This window comes from Tursiops truncatus, chromosome 19 (assembly GCF_011762595.2).
Source record: "Tursiops truncatus isolate mTurTru1 chromosome 19, mTurTru1.mat.Y, whole genome shotgun sequence".
Classification (NCBI taxonomy): domain Eukaryota; kingdom Metazoa; phylum Chordata; class Mammalia; order Artiodactyla; family Delphinidae; genus Tursiops; species Tursiops truncatus.
This window is the reverse complement of record NC_047052.1, coordinates 51,425,855-51,442,177: the sequence shown is the minus strand read 5'-3', so window position 1 is coordinate 51,442,177 and position 16,323 is coordinate 51,425,855. Positions and strand designations below refer to the sequence as shown.

General features: G+C 51.3%; 2 protein-coding genes across 6 annotated transcripts in view; both read right to left on the bottom strand.

Moving 5' to 3' along the window:
- Positions 1–972: 972 nt before the first annotated feature.
- FLT3LG (fms related receptor tyrosine kinase 3 ligand) lies at positions 973–10,569 on the bottom strand. Its single transcript, XM_033845198.2, has 8 exons — positions 10,499–10,569; positions 10,084–10,150; positions 9,372–9,482; positions 8,987–9,040; positions 8,642–8,785; positions 8,041–8,179; positions 3,816–4,003; positions 973–1,204 (listed from the first exon to the last, which is right to left on the bottom strand). Exons 2-8 carry the CDS (start codon positions 10,114–10,116, stop codon positions 992–994), a joined length of 882 nt encoding a protein of 293 aa, XP_033701089.1. The 5' UTR covers positions 10,117–10,150; positions 10,499–10,569; the 3' UTR covers positions 973–991.
- ALDH16A1 (aldehyde dehydrogenase 16 family member A1) overlaps positions 973–16,323 on the bottom strand; it is a 27,776-nt gene continuing 12,425 nt past the window's right edge. For 3 of the 5 annotated variants that reach the window (XM_033845182.2, XM_073796143.1, XM_073796144.1), the window contains 7 exons: positions 10,303–15,884; positions 10,084–10,150; positions 9,327–9,482; positions 8,910–9,040; positions 8,642–8,785; positions 8,041–8,125; positions 973–1,204 (listed from right to left, as the gene is read on the bottom strand). In XM_033845182.2, coding sequence (XP_033701073.1) covers positions 15,723–15,884 — 162 coding nt within the window. In that variant the 3' untranslated portion in view covers positions 973–1,204; positions 8,041–8,125; positions 8,642–8,785; ... (2 more) ...; positions 10,084–10,150; positions 10,303–15,722. Of the gene's footprint in view, positions 1,205–8,040; positions 8,126–8,641; positions 8,808–8,909; positions 9,041–9,326; positions 9,483–10,083; positions 10,151–10,302; positions 15,885–16,323 lie in introns of all 5 variants that reach the window. The other 2 variants (XM_073796142.1, XM_073796141.1) reach the window with 2 other exon arrangements.

Sequence of the window (16,323 nt, the reverse complement as noted above, 5' to 3'; positions counted from 1 at the left end):
CAACACGGCCGCTTTCCGTCTTTTCACGGACCAGAGTGCCGTGCGCGTGCGCAGAAAGGCCCACTGGAAGGCGGGTCGTCTTTTGACTGTCCAATCAGTATCGTCTCTATCGAACCTAGGCGGCCATGGCTGTGCCGGGCGAGATCACGTGGGGTAGGAGGGGGCTCTGCGGGGGCGGGGCTGTTCAGCCTCCGTTGCCGTATTTAGGAGGGGCTGGTAATCCTCGCGTGAGTTGTCCGCTGTGTTTGCGGTGGGGCGGGGGCGAGAAGGCTGGAGGAGAAGCGCTGTTACCCCCTAAAGCGATAATACGTGTAGGCCCACAGCGGGCAACGAGGCATGCCCTTTTGCGCTCAGTCTAGGCTTAGAGATCTGGATTCCGGTGCCTGTCCGGCTTCCTTGTGATCTGGCTAAATCCCTGGCCGTGTATGGGCCTCAGTGTCCTCACCTGTCAAAAAGGTGGAGATCGTCTTCCCCATGAGATCTAACGCATGAAGGAATGACTTCTAGATGCCTGAGTGTTCCCCAAAGGAGCTTCTCACTTTCTGGACTTTCTGGACAAAGCCTTTGCTTTGGCGGTTCCCCTTGACTGGGATGCCCTTCCCTCCACCCCCACCTTCTAAAATCTGGCTTGAGTCCTTCTCTCTAGAGAGCTTCCCTGTTATCTCAGGCTGGCTCAGGTACATCCTCGGGGCTCCCACAGTGCCTATGCTACCTCCATTAGAGCGTGTGTCATCCTGTACTGGGGCTCTCTGGGGCCCCTGTCTTCTCCCCCATGGACCAGGAACCCTGAGAGGGTGGGGCTGGTTCTCACTCACGTGTGGGTCCCAGCCCTGACCTGCACTGGCCCTGGGGCCCAGGAGGCCTCAGAGAATAGGTATTGAATGAAACACTGCATTAACTGAAAAACCAAGACCCAAACCCAAACTGCCCCATCCACTCACCCTGTCCCATCCACAGACAGGCCTGGCCAGAGCTGGTAGAAAAGGATGATTTATATACATTTTCCTGGGGACAAGGGCTTTGTACAGAGTGGGGAGGGTGAGGCCGGGGCTGCTGCTGGGTGCTGGCGTTGCCTCCATCCTGGGGAGACAGTGACAGGAGCAATGTGGCCAAGGAAAGGACCAGTTTCTAGCTGACTTCCTCCAAGTTCCGACTCTGTGTCCTCGGGCAGGTGACTCCTCTCTCTGGGCCTCAGTGTCCTCCTCTGTAAAATGGGATGATAGATGACTCACTGGGCTGTTTGAGGCTCCGTGGACAGAGGAGAGGAAAGCAACAAGCTCAGGGCTTGGCACAGTCTCAATGCCAAAAACAACTCCATTCACCCTGAATGCTCACTGTGTGTTTGGGCATTGCTGGCCAAGAGAACTAACTCCCTGCAACCATGAGAGATCTGCGCTCTCCAGGACAGCTGTGATACCAGCCACATGTGAATACTGTGCACTCTAAATGTGGCCAGCAAAACTGAGACACTTGAGTTTTTCATTTTACCTAATTTAAACTTAAACTAATAGTGTGGTTATTGGGAGAGTGGGAAAACAGGGTGTGAACAGGGACAAGGGTAGGAGGAAAACTTCTCAACTGAAAATTGTATCTCAGGGACTTCCCTGGTGGTCCAGTGATTAAGACTTCACCTTCCAATGCAGTGCATGCGGGTTTGATCCCTGGTCCCTGGTCCCTGGTCGGGGAGCTAAGATCCCACATGCCTCCCAGCCAAAAAACCAAAACATAAAACAGAAGCAATATTGTAACAAATTCAATAAAGACTTAAAAAAAAAAAAGATAGAAAATGTGTTTTAAAAAAAAAGTTGTATCTCAGACTTCCCTGGCGGTCCAGTGGTTAAAACTCTGAGCTTCCACTGCAGGGGGCACAGGTTCAATCCCTGGTCAGGGAAGCTCCTGCATGCAGCGAGGCGTGGCCAAAAAAAAAAAAAAAATTGTATCTCAAAAAGAATTGTAATAAAAAGTACTGCCCGGGACTTCCCTGGTGGCGCAGTGGTTAGGAGTCCGCCTGCCAATGCAGGGGACAAGGGTTCGAGCCCTGGTCTGGGAAGATCCCATATGCTGCAGAGCTATTAAGCTCGTGCACTACAAGTACTGAGCCTGCACTCTAGAGCCTGTGTTCTGCAATGAGAAGACCTCGCACCACAGCACCACAACAAAGAGTAGCCCCTGCTCACCACAACTAGAGAAAGCCCGTGCATAGCAACGAAGACCCAATGCAGCCAAAAAAAAAAAAGTACTCCCCAAAACAAATGCTGACATGAAAGATCATTTAATTTAGAAATTGTTCCGTGATCTAGTTATTGGAAAACTTCTGTAGGTTTCAAAGAACTTGAGTATACGAATCTACTTATGCAACTGTAAATTTCATGGAATCTAAATACTGATCAAATATTTCTGATAATTTGGCATATGCATTGAGATGTGCTGTGAGTGGTGCATACACACTACATTCTGAAGACCTGGTATGAAAAAAAGAATGTAAAAATATCTCATTGATAATTTTTTAAAGTATTGATTACATATTGAGATGACAACATTTTGGATACACAGGGTGAAATAAAATATATTCTTTTTTTTTTGACCACGCCACTGGGCTTACGGGATATTAGTTCCCCAACCAAGAATCAAACCCGTGCCCCCTGCAGTGGAAGCATAGAGTCCTAACCACTGGACAACCAGGGGATTCCCTAAAATATATTCTTTATACTGACCTGCTTATTTTTACTTTAAAAAAAGATTCAGCTACTAGAAAATTTAAAATCACATGTGTGGTGTGGCTTATATTCTATTTCCTTGGACAGCATTGCTCAAAGGGTTTTTTGTGGTCACTTCCCTTAACCTCTCAACAACTCTATGGTAGAAGGATTATTATTAGAGTATTTTGTACAGATAAGGAAACTGAGGCAAAAGAGTGAAAGGCACAGAAGCCGGAATCAGAAGGCCCAGAGTCAAATCTTGGCTCTGTCACTCACGAGCTGTGTGACTTTTGGCAAATGACTTACCTCTCTGGGCCTTGGTTTCCGCCTCTGTGAAATGGGGATAATAATGGCACCAGCTTCTCAATTAAGTGACTTAATCTGTAGGAAGCTCCAGCGCAAGACCTGAGACACTGAGGCACTCTACGTGTGAGCCATTGATGCCAGATGTTTCTTGTTAGATCCCTCTGACCTTTTTCACACCAGGAGGGCTTTGCAGAGGTGGTCCCCTCTGCCTGCTCCAGGAGGCCGCTCTCTCCTGGCTTGTAGACTCCTGTATACCTCCCTGGAGGTCGGGGTGGGCGGTGTCCTCATGCTTGCAGGTCCCCACTGAGCTCACTGTCTTTCCCGAATCTCCCTCTTCCCCCCAGGTTCCCCACTGGGCCAGACCCAGCGTCCTCTGCTTGCGCCACCTCCCCTTCCTCCTTCCTCGCACCCCCCACCAAGCCTGTCAGTCTCCAGCCCCATCCCTCCCGATGATCCCTGACCCCTGACTCTGCCCGTCCCCTCCTCTCCGTCCCCATGGTCCGGCCCTGGCTCAGGCCTTGTCCTCTCTCCCTGAACCCTCGCCCAGCAGCCTCCTCTTTGGCCTCCAGTCTGCTGTCTGTTCCAGTCTGTCCCCCTCCATGGCCCCAGAAGGGTCTTCTTGCATGCGGACTGACCCACCCCTTCCCTACTCAAGTTCCCCACCCGGCCCCCACCACACATGCCACCCACGCCAACACCAAGTCCAGGGTCCTCAGGTTGATGAGGAGTCAGTGCTCTAGGCAGGGCACCTATGGCCCCCAAAGGATCAGCTGACTCCGGCCACGCCCTCTGCCCACCCCACTGGCTCACCCGCTCCCCAGGGTAAGGCATCCTCTGTCTCTTCCTTCGCCAGTGCAGGCACCAGGCAGCGGCCAGCAGCAGGAGGGCCACGGGCAGCAGGAGCAGCAGCAAGAGAAGCAGAAGAGGGGCCTGCGGGGCCGGCAGGGATGTGGCCCCCAAGGCCCCAGGACTCCTTGGGGGCAGCAGGGTGGAGGAGTCTGCCAGGAGAGAGGAGGCTGGGTGACTGAGAAGAAGGGGCAGGCCAGGGAAGGAAAAAAAGGCCTGCCTGGTCCTGCTGTGTGACCTCAGGTGGGCTGCTCACTTCTCTGGGCCTCAGTCGCCTCATCCATAAAATGGGGATAATTATTGTATCGACTTCATAAGGTTGTCACAAAGATTAAATGCATGACTATACCGAAAGTGCTTAGAACAGTGTCTAGCATGTAGTAAGGTTGAATTTTATTTATTTTTTAAAGCCATTAATAACTTTTTATTTCAAATATATCATTGTACTTTTTTTTTCTTTTTGCCCACACGGCATGTGGGATTTTAGTTCCCCGACCAGGGATCAAACCCAGGCCTCTGCCAGTGGAAGTGTGGAAGTCCTAACCAGTGGACCTCCAGGGAATTCCCTACATTTTATTTTATAAAGGGACAAATGTGTGTCTAGTGCTTATGTATCGATTTGCTTATTTGTCTTCTTCCCCCAATAGTCTATGAGCTACACGAGGGTGACAGGAGGCTTATTGCCAGAACCTACTACTTAGTGCTTACTAACTAATAGTTTAATTTACATAAAGTAAATATCTGAGTGGATGAATGGACAGATAATAGAACGATGAAAGATACAAAGTGTGAAGCTATGATGTCTCACAAGGCCCCACTTGATCTGGGCCCCTTTGTTCCTTCTGTACCCTCACCACCCACCTTCTCCCCTTTGCTTACTTGGCCTCAGCCACTGGGGCCTCCTCATGATTCCTTAAACAGGTAGGCAGGTTTCTGCCTTAGGGCCTTTGCACTGGCTGTTCCCTTTTTCACAACTTTCAGTGACTTTCCAGCTAACCACCTCAGCCCATGATTCCATCACCCTGTTTTAATTTGCCTGCATGGGTCTCATTACACTCACTTTCCTGATTAATTATATGTTTACATGTTTATCGTCTGTCTCCTTGATTAGCAGGTCAGCCTCCCATGGACATGGACTTGATCTTGTTCTGTGCTGTGTCTCCAATGCCAGGCGCCAGGGAGATGGTTAATAAAGGTTGGTTGAATGAATGATTAGTGATACATGTAAATACAAATGACAACGTTAAATATAAATGACTAGGGCTTCCCTGATGGTGCAGTGGTTAAGAATCCGCCTGCCAATGCAGGGGACACGGGTTCGATCCCTGGTCCGGGAAGATCCCACATGCCGCGGAGCAACTAAGCCCATGCACCACAACTACTGACCCCACTCACCACAGCTACTGAAGCCCATGCGCCTAGAGCCCGTGCTCCGCAACAGGAGAAGCCACTGCAATGAGAAGCCCGCGCACTGCAACAAAGAGTAGCTCCCGCTCGCCGCAACTAGAGAAAGCCCGCGCGCAGCAACGAAGACCCAACGCAGCCAAAAATAAATAAATAAATAAATTTAAAAAATATATATAAATGACTAAATGATTGGAAATGCAGGAAGAAACTGAGAAGAATATAATTAGAGTGGGAGGTTTTCTTATGTCTGTGCACCCCCTGCACAGCTTGCGGGATCTGACCAGGGATGGAACCTGTGCCCCCCTGCAGTGGAAGCATGGAGTCCTAACCATTGGACCGCCAGGCAAGTCCCTAGAGCGGGAGGTTTTTAACCATCCCTCTCAGAACTTGACACATCTTGTAGATAAATATAACGAAGACAGAAAGTCTCTGAATAATACCAAGATAAGGTTGATAGAATACATACACACTGATTCAACCCTGATCGTACCAAAAAACAAAACAAACTATTATTTTCCTAAGACCTTGTTCAGTTACAAAACTGATTATATACTTGGCCGTAAAGGAAACCTTAATAAACTGAACAAGTTAAGTTCTCACAGGGCGTGGTCTCTCGTCATATTCCAATAAAGTTATTTCACTTTGAAACTTTTTTTTTTTTTGGCCGCACCGCGTGGCTTGCAGGATCTTAGCTCCCTGACCAGGGACTGAACCTGTGCCCTTGGCGGCAAAAGCTCAGAGTCCTAACCACTGGACCTCTAGGGAATTCCCCACTTTGAAACTTTAGGGCTGGCCCATCCAATATGGCGGCCACTTGCCTCACGTGGCGAATAAATATGTGACCTGCGGCCAATCTGAACTGAGATGTGCTGTCCGTGTAAAATACACACCACTTCTTAAAGACTTAGTAGGGAAAAAAGGATGTGAAATACCTCATGAAATAATTTTTAAAAATATTGATTATGTGTTGAAATGATATTATTTTGGGTTAAAATATATTGGGTTAAATAAAAAATATTGAGTTAGTAAAATTTCTGGTTTAGGGACTTCCCTGGCGGTCCAGTGGTTAGGACTCTGAGCTCTCACTGCCGAGGGCCCTGGTTCGATCCCTGATCAGGGAACTAAAATCCCACAAGTTGCGGGGCATGCACCCTCCCAAAATTTGTGATTTAAATATTATTTTAAAAATTATAAAATTATGAGAATTAAATTCAAGGACCTTCCCTGGTGGTCCAGTGGTTAAGGCTCCACTAAATAAATAAATAAATTCAATAACATCACAGAATTCCCGGGCGGTCCAGTGGTTAGGACTATGCGCTTCCACTGCAGGTGGCACGGCTTTGATCCCTGGTTGGGGAACAAAGATCCCACAAGCCATGCAGCACAGCCAAAAAAAAAATAATAATAATAATAAATTCAATAACATCATTATAGAGAACAGATTACTGGCTGACAGGGGTTAGGATGGGAGTTTTAGGACGAGATCTAGTTGCACAAACTCACATGTGGTTACACAAAGCTACATGTGTGAAAAAATTACATAGATACACATAGATACACACACACACACTCTCTCTTTTAGGGGTTGAATGTGTCCCTCAAAATTCATATGATGAAATCCTAACCCACAGTACCTCGGAATGTGCCCTTATTTGGAGATCAGGTCTGCAAAGAGGTGATCAAGTTAAAATGAGGTTGTTAATGGTGGGCCCTAATACAATATGACTGGTATCCTTATAAGAAGGGGAAATCTAGACACAGAGATATGCATAGGGGGAGAGTGCCATGTGAACATGAAAATGGCCATCTAGAAGCCAAGGAGAGAGACCTGAAACAGATCCTTCCCTCACAGCCCTCAGAAGAAGCTGGTCCTGCTCACCCCTCAATTTCCCAACTGTAAGAAGATAAACTGCTGCTGCTTCAATCACCTGGTTGGTGGTACTTTGTTACAGCAGCTGTAACAAACTAATACACATACACATGCATGCACTCATATATAACTGGTAAACTCTGAATAAACTCTGTGGATTGCACCCATGTCAATTTCCTGGTTTTGACATTGTGCTAGAATTAATGTTACCAAGCAAAAGGTACCACTGGGGAGGCTGGGTGAAGGGTGTGCAGGACCTCCCTGTACAGTTTCTATGCTCCTTTCCTTTGAATCTGTAATTATCCCAACATAAAAAAGTTTTAAAAATAAATCCACCAATAATATGCTAAAAAATAACAAACATTAAGAATCCTGGGCTTCCCTGGTGGCTCAGTGGTTGAGAGTCCGCCTGCCGATGCAGGGTACACAGGTTCGTGCCCCGCTCCGGGAAGATCCCACATGCCGCGGAGCGGCTGGGCCCGTGAGCCATGGCCGCTGAGCCTGCACGTCCAGAGCCTGTGCTCCACAATGGGAGAGGCCACAGCAGTGAGAGGCCTGCGTACCGCAAAAAAAAAAAAAAAAAAAAAAAAAAGAATCCTGAAAAATAAGTGAATTAACCTTTTTTCTTTTTAACTTTTTTTAAACATGGCTACAAGAAAATTTACACTTAAATGTGTGACTCTCATTCTATTTCTATGGCATACAGCTACCTCAGAGAAACAGGCAGGATTGGTTAATCCCTTCTCAGAGATGGGTAAACTGGGGCCCAGAGGGGGATGACAGGCCCAAAGTCACACAGCCCATAGGAACAAGGTGGGGTCTGGGGAGCCCTGAGTGGAAGGGGTGAGGGCCTAGTGAAGGTGGGAGAGGAGGGGGTGGGGCGGTAGGCTATGGGGCGCTGGGCACCTTTACCCGGCTGACACTGCAGCTCCAGGCACCTGGAGAAATTCCGCCGGGTGATCCAGGGCTTCAAGGCCACCAGCTGCTGGGAAGTGTCCTGCAGGAGGTGGGAGATGTTGGCCTGGACGAAGCGAAGACAGCTGGGGAGGGGCTGGGGGCAGGGGAGGGAGACGTCACCACGGCATCACCCCTAGCGTCACCTCAGGTCAAGGGCAAGCCCTGGGTCTCACAGAGAGTTTGGAGCCTTGCTCCCCCAGGTTGCTAGGGGGAAGCCTCCTTAGCAATGCGGTCAGACCTGGATCAGGAGGGAGTTTAGATCCCCTCCTTCTCCGGGTTGCTAGGGGTGAGAACCCCTTAGCAATATCCTTCAACAGGGCCTGAGAAACAAACTTAGAATTGGTGCATTGGGCTCAGACCCCTGGCCATCCTCCAGTACTTAGAGAATTGTCCCTTCCCAGCACTGAGGGACCCCAGCAGGACTGGGCTTCCAGCTCCACCTCCCTCAGGCTGATCAGGTCAAAGGAAATCTCCAGTAAGTCCTAGCAGACCTTTGCTTCCAATCCCTAGGAAAGCATCGCGCTCCCCTCACTTGTTCCCCCAGTTCAGGGCTGACCTGGAAGGCACATGAGGTGACGAAGTGTATCTCGGTGTTGACAGCCTCCAGCAGTTTCCCCATCTGGGACCCAGCCACAGTCTTGAGCCGTCCCATCCAGCGCTGGGCCAGGACCAGACGCCAGAAAGCCCCACAGAGCTCGTCCTGGGGAGAGACCACCCAGGCTCTGGGTCCCGTGGGCGGAGGGGGCAGGGGGCTTAGACTGGTGGGGCTGGGGGCCGGGACTCCAGGGTCCCGGGGGAGGAGGGGGCCGGGTCAGCACACTAGCCTGGCTCCCTGAGGGGTGGTGAGCCTTGAATCTCTCCTTCCCACCTCCATCCCGGGCCCCTCCCATCTGTGACTCACGTCCTGCAGGTTGGAGGCAACAGTGACTGGGTAATCTTGAAGCAGGTAGTCAGACTGCGGGAGAAAACAAAGTCAGGCCTGGCTGCAGACAGGAGGAAAGAGAGCTATGGGGACCTGGGGGCGGGGGGACATTGGCCCAGAGAGAGGGGGGCGGGACCCAGGGTGGGGAGATGGGGGACCCAGAGAGAGGGGTACAGAGACCCGGATGGGGCGGGGACCCGGAGAGAGGGGGACAGGGACCCAGAGAGAAGGGAGCAGGGACTTGGGGGAGGAGAGCCGGGGACCCAGAGTGGGGAGACAGGGAGCCACCCACCGAGACCTAGACAGGGGGAACTCAGACCTAGAGACAGAACCTGGGCCTCAGATTTGGAGCAGGGACGCTCACCAGCTTGCCGATGGTGCTGGTGAAGGTGGAGGAGATGGGGCTGTGGGGGAAGGAGCAGTCCGGGGCCCCGCGGAGGCGGGGGCTGAGCAGCAGCAGCAGCAGCAGCGAGGTCTGCGGGCGGCGCGGGGTGAGGCCTCCATTGGCCCCGCCCCGCCCCCTCCCTTGTCGAGGCTGCCCCCTCCGGCCCCCTTTTCTCTCTTCCCTCTTTCTCCTTTCCAGCTCTTCCACTTCTCAGCTCCTCCTCCTCTTGGCTCCTGTGTGCCCACCTCTGACCATCTTTCCTGTATCTCTTTCTGCCTCTGGTCGGGCGCTGACCAGTTTTCACCTCCTCTGCCCCATCTGTTTCGCCCCCCATCTCCCCACCTCGACCCATCTCTCTCCACTTCTGCTCACTTCTGCCCAGAATTTTCTCATCTCTGTCCATTCCTCTGCCCCTCCATGCTCATCTCTCCTGTTTCTCCCTAGATCTGGGTCCCAGCTTTACCATTTGTACCCACCTCCCTGTTTCTTCCCCCGACCCTTACCCATCTCTCCCCACCCCTGTCCATCTCCCCGCAACTCGGTCCATCTCCTCCCAACTCTGTCCATCTTCCCCACCCCTGTCCATCTCCCCACACCCTGTCCACCCCAACTCTGTCCATCTCCCCTCTCAGCTCTGCCCATCCTGACACCGCTCTTCCTTCCCCCCACCTTAACCCCCAGGGATACGCACAGTTGGGCTCCAGGCTGGCGCCAGCACTATCATTTCGGCCCGGGGCCCCTCATGCCTGTGGCCGGATCTTGGAAGGGACAGAAGAGCGAGTCTCGGACCCCCGCACCCCAGCCCCTTCCTTGCCCGCCCCTCCCGCCCCTTCACCTCCCCGCCCCTCCCCATCCCCGCCCCTCCGCCCCTCCCTCGGTCCTTTGATGTGGCTAAGTTTCCGCCTCCTACTCTATAGAGCTTCCTGCGTGAAGCACGGTTATGGTGAAAACTCCTCATCTCTCCTAAGAACCCCGACGTCCGGTGCCCGCAGCCCTCCCCGGGCCAGGGACCCAGGAATCCGACCCCCACCCCTCTCCGCTCAGCCCCAAGAGGGGGATCCCGGCCCCGCCCTTCGGGGACCAGGATCCCCTTTCTCCTCACGCACCAGGCTTGCCCCAGCTGGGTGTGGAAGGGGCCACGCCGGGTGACAGCCAGAGATCGAAAGTGAAAGGAAATATTGGGGGGAGATAGTGAGCTGGGAGGGGGGGTAATCGGGCTGGTGCAAGGGGCGCCACCTGGTGGTGACAGTGGCAGCTGACGCCGCAAAGGGCGCCTCAGTGGGACTCCCGCTCAAGCGGGCTGAGGTTGGGTTGTTCCCTGGGAGGGGGGGGACACAGTGAATGGGGAGCTGCGGTTCCAACATGGATCTGCCTCTAGCTAGAGCTAATCACACAGGGCCAGGAGGCGGTCACCCTGAGCCCTTCATCTTTGCCTTGAAACCTCAGCCCCAGCCCCCAACCCCGGTCACCTTCCACATCGAGGTAAGTGACAGCTCCATCCTTCCAGGTGTTCAGGCCCAAAGGCATGGAGGGGACTTGTGACTCTGTTTGCCTCTCACTATCCGCTGACAGTCCAGTCCGTCAGCAAAGTTGTTGGCTGACCATCAAAATGTATCCAGAATCCGACCACCTCTCATCACTCCCACTGCCACCACCATCACCTGCCTGAATATCACTGTTCCCTACTCACCTTATCAGCTGCCCTGCCTCAGCCCTCACCTGCCACAGCCTGTTCTCCATATGCAGCCAGAGGGAGCCTGTGAAGACCTAAGTCCCCTCACGTCCCTCCTCTGCTCCAATGCCACCGCCCAACCCCGTACCTGCCACAAAAGTCCAAGTCCTCACTGTGGCCTAGACAGACCTGCAGGATCTGGCCCTGTCCCCTGTCTCCTCTCTCCTCCCTCCTCGCTCAAATCCAGCCAAGCTGGCCTAAGGCAGGCATGCTCCTGGCCCAGGGCCTTTGCACTGGTGGTTCTCTCAGCCTGGAATGCCCTTCCCCCAGATACCCACATGGCTCAACCTGATCTCATTCAGGTCTTTGCTCAACTACACAAGGCAAAGCCTTCCCCAACCACCCTTTTTCAAGTTGCACCCCCCTCCCAGCACTCCCACTCATCCCTGCTTTGCTCTCTCCCTCGCCACTCATGACCTTCTGACACACCATTGCCGTTTACTTTTCTTCTTTATTGTCAGTTGTCCCTATGAGGACGTCAGCTCTGGGAGGACCACGGTGAGTGTCCGCTTACCCTGCTGGATCTCCAGCACCAAGAACTGTGCGTGGCTCACGGCAAGTGCTCGGTCAACATTTGTTAAATGAATGAACAAGTGGATCCTGGCCCCTTCGGCATTGTTGTGGTATATTGGAGAATGCATCTGGTCTCCGGCTGTTTCCCGGGAGACAAACTCTAAGTCCTTGGAACTTCCAGGTGATAGGCTTGTCTTTGTTATTCATAGATGAGGGGCGCTCCCTGACCACACCTGAGTTTACACTAATGAGGGACTCAGGATGGGGGCTGGTCAGGACCAGAAAAACCAGTCATGTGATTAGAGGGTTGGGGCTTGGAGGCTCAGGAAGAAGTCTAACTTACCGACCTCTCACCTCCAACCTCGAGGGAAGGGGAGGGAGGCTAGAAATTGAGTTCAATTTCTGTCTCCAACTTCACATGGCTTTTTCCTCTTCTGTCTTCTCCTCTTTTGCCTCTTATAAGGGAACTTGTATTTAGATGTAGGGTCTACTTGGATAACCCAGGATATCTCGAAATCCTTGACTTAATTACATCTACAAAGACTTTTTCCAAATAAGGTTACATTCATAGGTTCCGGGGTTAGGACATTATCTTTTGGGGGCCACGACTGAAACCACTAGTTCCCTCAAAGCTGTTTCTCACCTCTGGAAACAGCATGTGCAAAGGCCGCACTGGCTGTTTCCTCTGCCAGGGATGCTCTCCCACCACCACTTTTCTAACCTAATTAGGTCCTCATTGTCCTTCAAGACCCAGTGCAATCACTAATCACCAGGGAAATGCAAATCAGAACCACAATGAGGTATCACCTCACACACCTGTTAGGATGGCTATTATCAAAAAGACACAGATAAGTGTCGGAGAGGGTGAGGAGGAATGTAAACTGGTACAGCCACTATGGAAAAAGGTGTGAAGATCCCTAGCAAAATAACAACTAGAGGGAATTCCCTGGTGGTCCAGTGGTTAGGACTCCACGCTTTCACTGCCTTCACTGCCGAGGGCGTGGGTTCAATCCCTGGTCTGTGAACTAAGAACCCACAAGCCACGCAGCCCGGCCAAGAACAAAAGAACAACAAAAAAAGTGTCCATTGGCTAATGGATAAAGAAGATGTGTGTATATACACACAATGGAATATTATTTGGCCACAAAAAGAAGGAAAACCTGCCATTAACCTGGAGGACATTATGCTAAGTGAAATTAGTCAAAGACTAATACTGTATGGTGTCACATATGGGGAATCTAAAAAAGGCAAATTAATAGACCCAGAGAGTAAAATGGTGGCTGCCAGCAGCTGGGAGGTCAGGGAAACAGAGTTGTTGGTCAGAAAAGACAAACTTTTAGCTATGAGTGAGTTCTGAGGATCTAATGCATGGCATGGTGACTGTATTTAACAAGACTGTATGGTATACTTGGAAGTGGCTGAGTGGATTTTTTGTTTTTAAGTAGTTTATTTATTTTTGGCTGTGTTGGGTCTTCGTTGCTGCGTGTGGGCTTTCTCTAGCTGTGGCGAGTGAGAGCTACTCTTTGTTGCGGTGCGCGGGCTTCTTCTCACTGCTGTGGCTTCTCCTGTTGTGGAGCACGGGCTTTAGGCACGCGGGCTCAGTAGTTGTGGCACGTGGGCTCGGTAGTTGTGATGCATGGGCTTAGTTGCTCCGCGGCATGTGGGATCTTCCCAGACCAGGGCTGGAACCCATGTCCCCTACATTCGCAGGCGGAGTCTTAACCACTGCGCCACCAGGGAAGTCCCGTGAGAGTGTATCTCCAGTGTTCTCACCACAAATAAAAAAGGTAAGTATGTGAGGTGACGGATGTGTTAATTAACTTGATTGTGGTAATCATTTCACAGTGCATATGTATGTTAAATTATCATGTTGCACACCTTAAGAAATAACATTGTAGAACTGAAATATACACAACTTTTAACTGTCAATTATACCCCAGTAAGGCTGGGGGAAAAAAAACTCAGTGAAGTGGCACCTGCCTTGGGAAGATTCCTGCCATCTCTGTCGCCTTCACCTCATACACAGACACACACACACACACTCAAGTTGGGAAAGGTGTCTTCTTCAGGCCCCCAGAGTGCCCTGAGCTTCTACCACTGCTATAGTACTGTACCTGTCACCTTAGGTTACATCAGTGTCTTTCAGCCAGAGCTAAGCCTACCTCTCCTCTGCTCACAGATCCTCTATGGCTCCCTAGTGCCCTTGGGACAAATTCCCAACCCCTGCTGACACCTTAATTTTAGCTCAGTGAGACCCATTTCAGACTTCTGACCTCCAGAGTTGTAAGATAATATGTTTGCCTTGTTTTATTTAAGCCACTAACTTTGTGGTCATCACTGCATGAGCTCACAAGGCTAAGTTCTGTCTTGTTCATGGCCCTCCCCAGCACCTACAACAGTGCCCCACTCACAGCAGGCACTCAACCGATTTTTGTTGACCAACTGGATGGCTGCCTTAACTAGGAGCTCCTGCCCCTAAGCCAGAGAAGACTGGACCAGAAGTGGACATCTACCCCAGTCTGGCCAATCAGATTTCTTCTCCTGTGGATGTGGCACTAAGTGTCCTCTGTGATCTGGGCTGGGGCTATAGAGACCTCCTGTAGCTGGCTTTGGCTGGTTAAAGCAACAGGACTAACAGGAAGGTCACTGAGGCAGCCCATGGAATCTGGGGGGAAGTTATCAAACCCCAGAGGAAGTAGAGCCTTCCAGGGACTTTCCTCCAAGATGTTCCTGTGTCTTTCCTGTCCAAACGTCCAGATACTGGGAGAGGTTATCTCTTCTGCCCAGCTTTAGTCAAATACTGACAGGAGGTTGTCTGCTCTCATTTGCCCCAGGACAAAATCAACCTCTAATTAACAGCATGTTTTGTGTAACCATCACAGAATCTACCCAGTGAGGTTGGAATTATTAGCCCCAATTTATAGATGAGGAAACTGAGGCTTAAGAGTGGTGAAGGGCTTCCCTAGTGGCGCAGTGGTTAAGAATCCACCTGCCAATGCAGGGGACACAGGTTCAAGCCCTGGTCCGGGAAGATCCCACATGCCGCGGAGCACCTGGGTCCGTGCGCCACAACTACTGAGCCTGCGCTCTGGGTCCCACGAGCCACAACTACTGAAGCCCGTGCACCTACAGCCCGTGCTCCGCAACAAGAGAAGCCGCTGCAGCGGGAAGCCCACGCGCCGCAACGAAGGGTAACCCTGCTCGCCGCAACTAGAGAAAGCCCACACGCAGCAACAAAGACCCAACACAGCCAAAAATAAAATAAATAAAAAAAAAAAAAAAAAGAGTGAAGAAGCTTTCCTAAAGTCACATGGCTAGAAGGATCTGGAATGAAGCAGACAGGCAGATACAAGACCCAAGAAATGACATGACCCACTGAGACGGGACCTGAATACAGCTCCTGCTTGCATTCGGGTTCTCAGGACCTGGGGTTCCCGGCTGTGTATCTTGCCCTATTTTCCATATCTCTGTAGCTTTCCAGAAAATGTCCTTTTATCCTAAGCTAGTGTGTGTGGGTTCCTTGCATCAGAAAGAATTCTCAAACAGTGGTATGCTGGGGTGGCTCGTGGGAACTGTTAAAAATTCAGGAATTTTCAGCCGGTTGTTCAATCATCTGGAGCTTGAAACGGACACGGTGGTAGGAGCACCATGGAACTGGCTAAAGTTACTTAACCATGAATTTTATTTTATTCCAGAGAGCTACTGTATTTTATTTTCACCAGCACACCACAGATCCTGAGGCAATGCAGAGGCAGAGAAAACCAGGGAGCAGGAGCCACTGGATAGAAAAGACCAGAAGAGACAAGAGTCGCTGCGGCCCTGTCCAAAGGTTCTTAGAGTCCCTTTGTATCTATTTCACAGACACTGAGTTGTCCTGGCGCCAGCCCATGTGGCTGCTGAGCCTCAGAACTGAAGTGGCCTCAATAGCCCAGAAGTTGCTATTTCCTCCCTTCCTCCCCTCAGAGGCACAGCCAAGATTGGTCAGAGTTTATTGGAACCATAATAAGAGGAATGTTCCAGACGTCTGGCGTCGGTTGGGGTCCATCTGTCCTCTGTCCAGGATAGAGTGGGTGGCACTTGGGCAATCAGTCCCCCATGGGCAGCCACAGGGCCTTGGTCCGTGCTGCCCGCAGCCCCAACTCTGGGCCTGCCCCCTCGGCGTCCTGATCCCAGGCCCGCGGGCAGCCTCTGTTCACCCACACGGGCTTGAGGTTTCCTGCTGAGGCCCATTCCACAAACTGGGAGCCCTGGCGTGGGGAGATGGGGGGGCGTGGTCAGCATTTCCATTGGCTTGGTTGCTAAGCAGCTGCTTCCTTGGCAACAAGGACTATTATTGAGGAGGGGCCTGAAGGCTTGCCTAGGCTCTGTGGCTAGAATGTTCAGCTCCTAGAAAGCAAACCTTCCAGATGCTGAGGGAAACAAGGTTGACCTTTACGGCTATGGAACTTCTTCCCCTTTAACAGCCCACACTCAAAGGAATGGGGCCCGAAGTTATCGTTAACAAGGAGTTCCCATCTGTTACCATCAGGAGGTTTAAGAGGGTGGACTGTAGGCTTCTGACACTGTTGCTAGGGTGTGGTCCTTAGCAATGGGTTGTCCAATGAGATTAGGTCTTTGGGCTAGGCAGGATCTCAGGCCCTTGCTGCTAAAGAGATCCTCTTCCTTAGCAACCAGGGCTGTAAAGGG

What these genes read in the sequence shown, in the direction of transcription:
- FLT3LG (XM_033845198.2), bottom strand. Translation starts at nt 10,116, where the DNA reads ATGATAGTGCTGGCGCCAGCCTGGAGCCCAACT. An exon ending in CCAGCACCATCGGCAAGCTG is followed by an intron (nt 9,041 to 9,371) that starts GTGAGCGTCCCT and finishes TTTCTCCCGCAG; the next exon opens with TCTGACTACCTGCTTCAAGA. An exon ending in TCACCTCATGTGCCTTCCAG is followed by an intron (nt 8,180 to 8,641) that starts GTCAGCCCTGAA and finishes CCCTGCCCCCAG; the next exon opens with CCCCTCCCCAGCTGTCTTCG.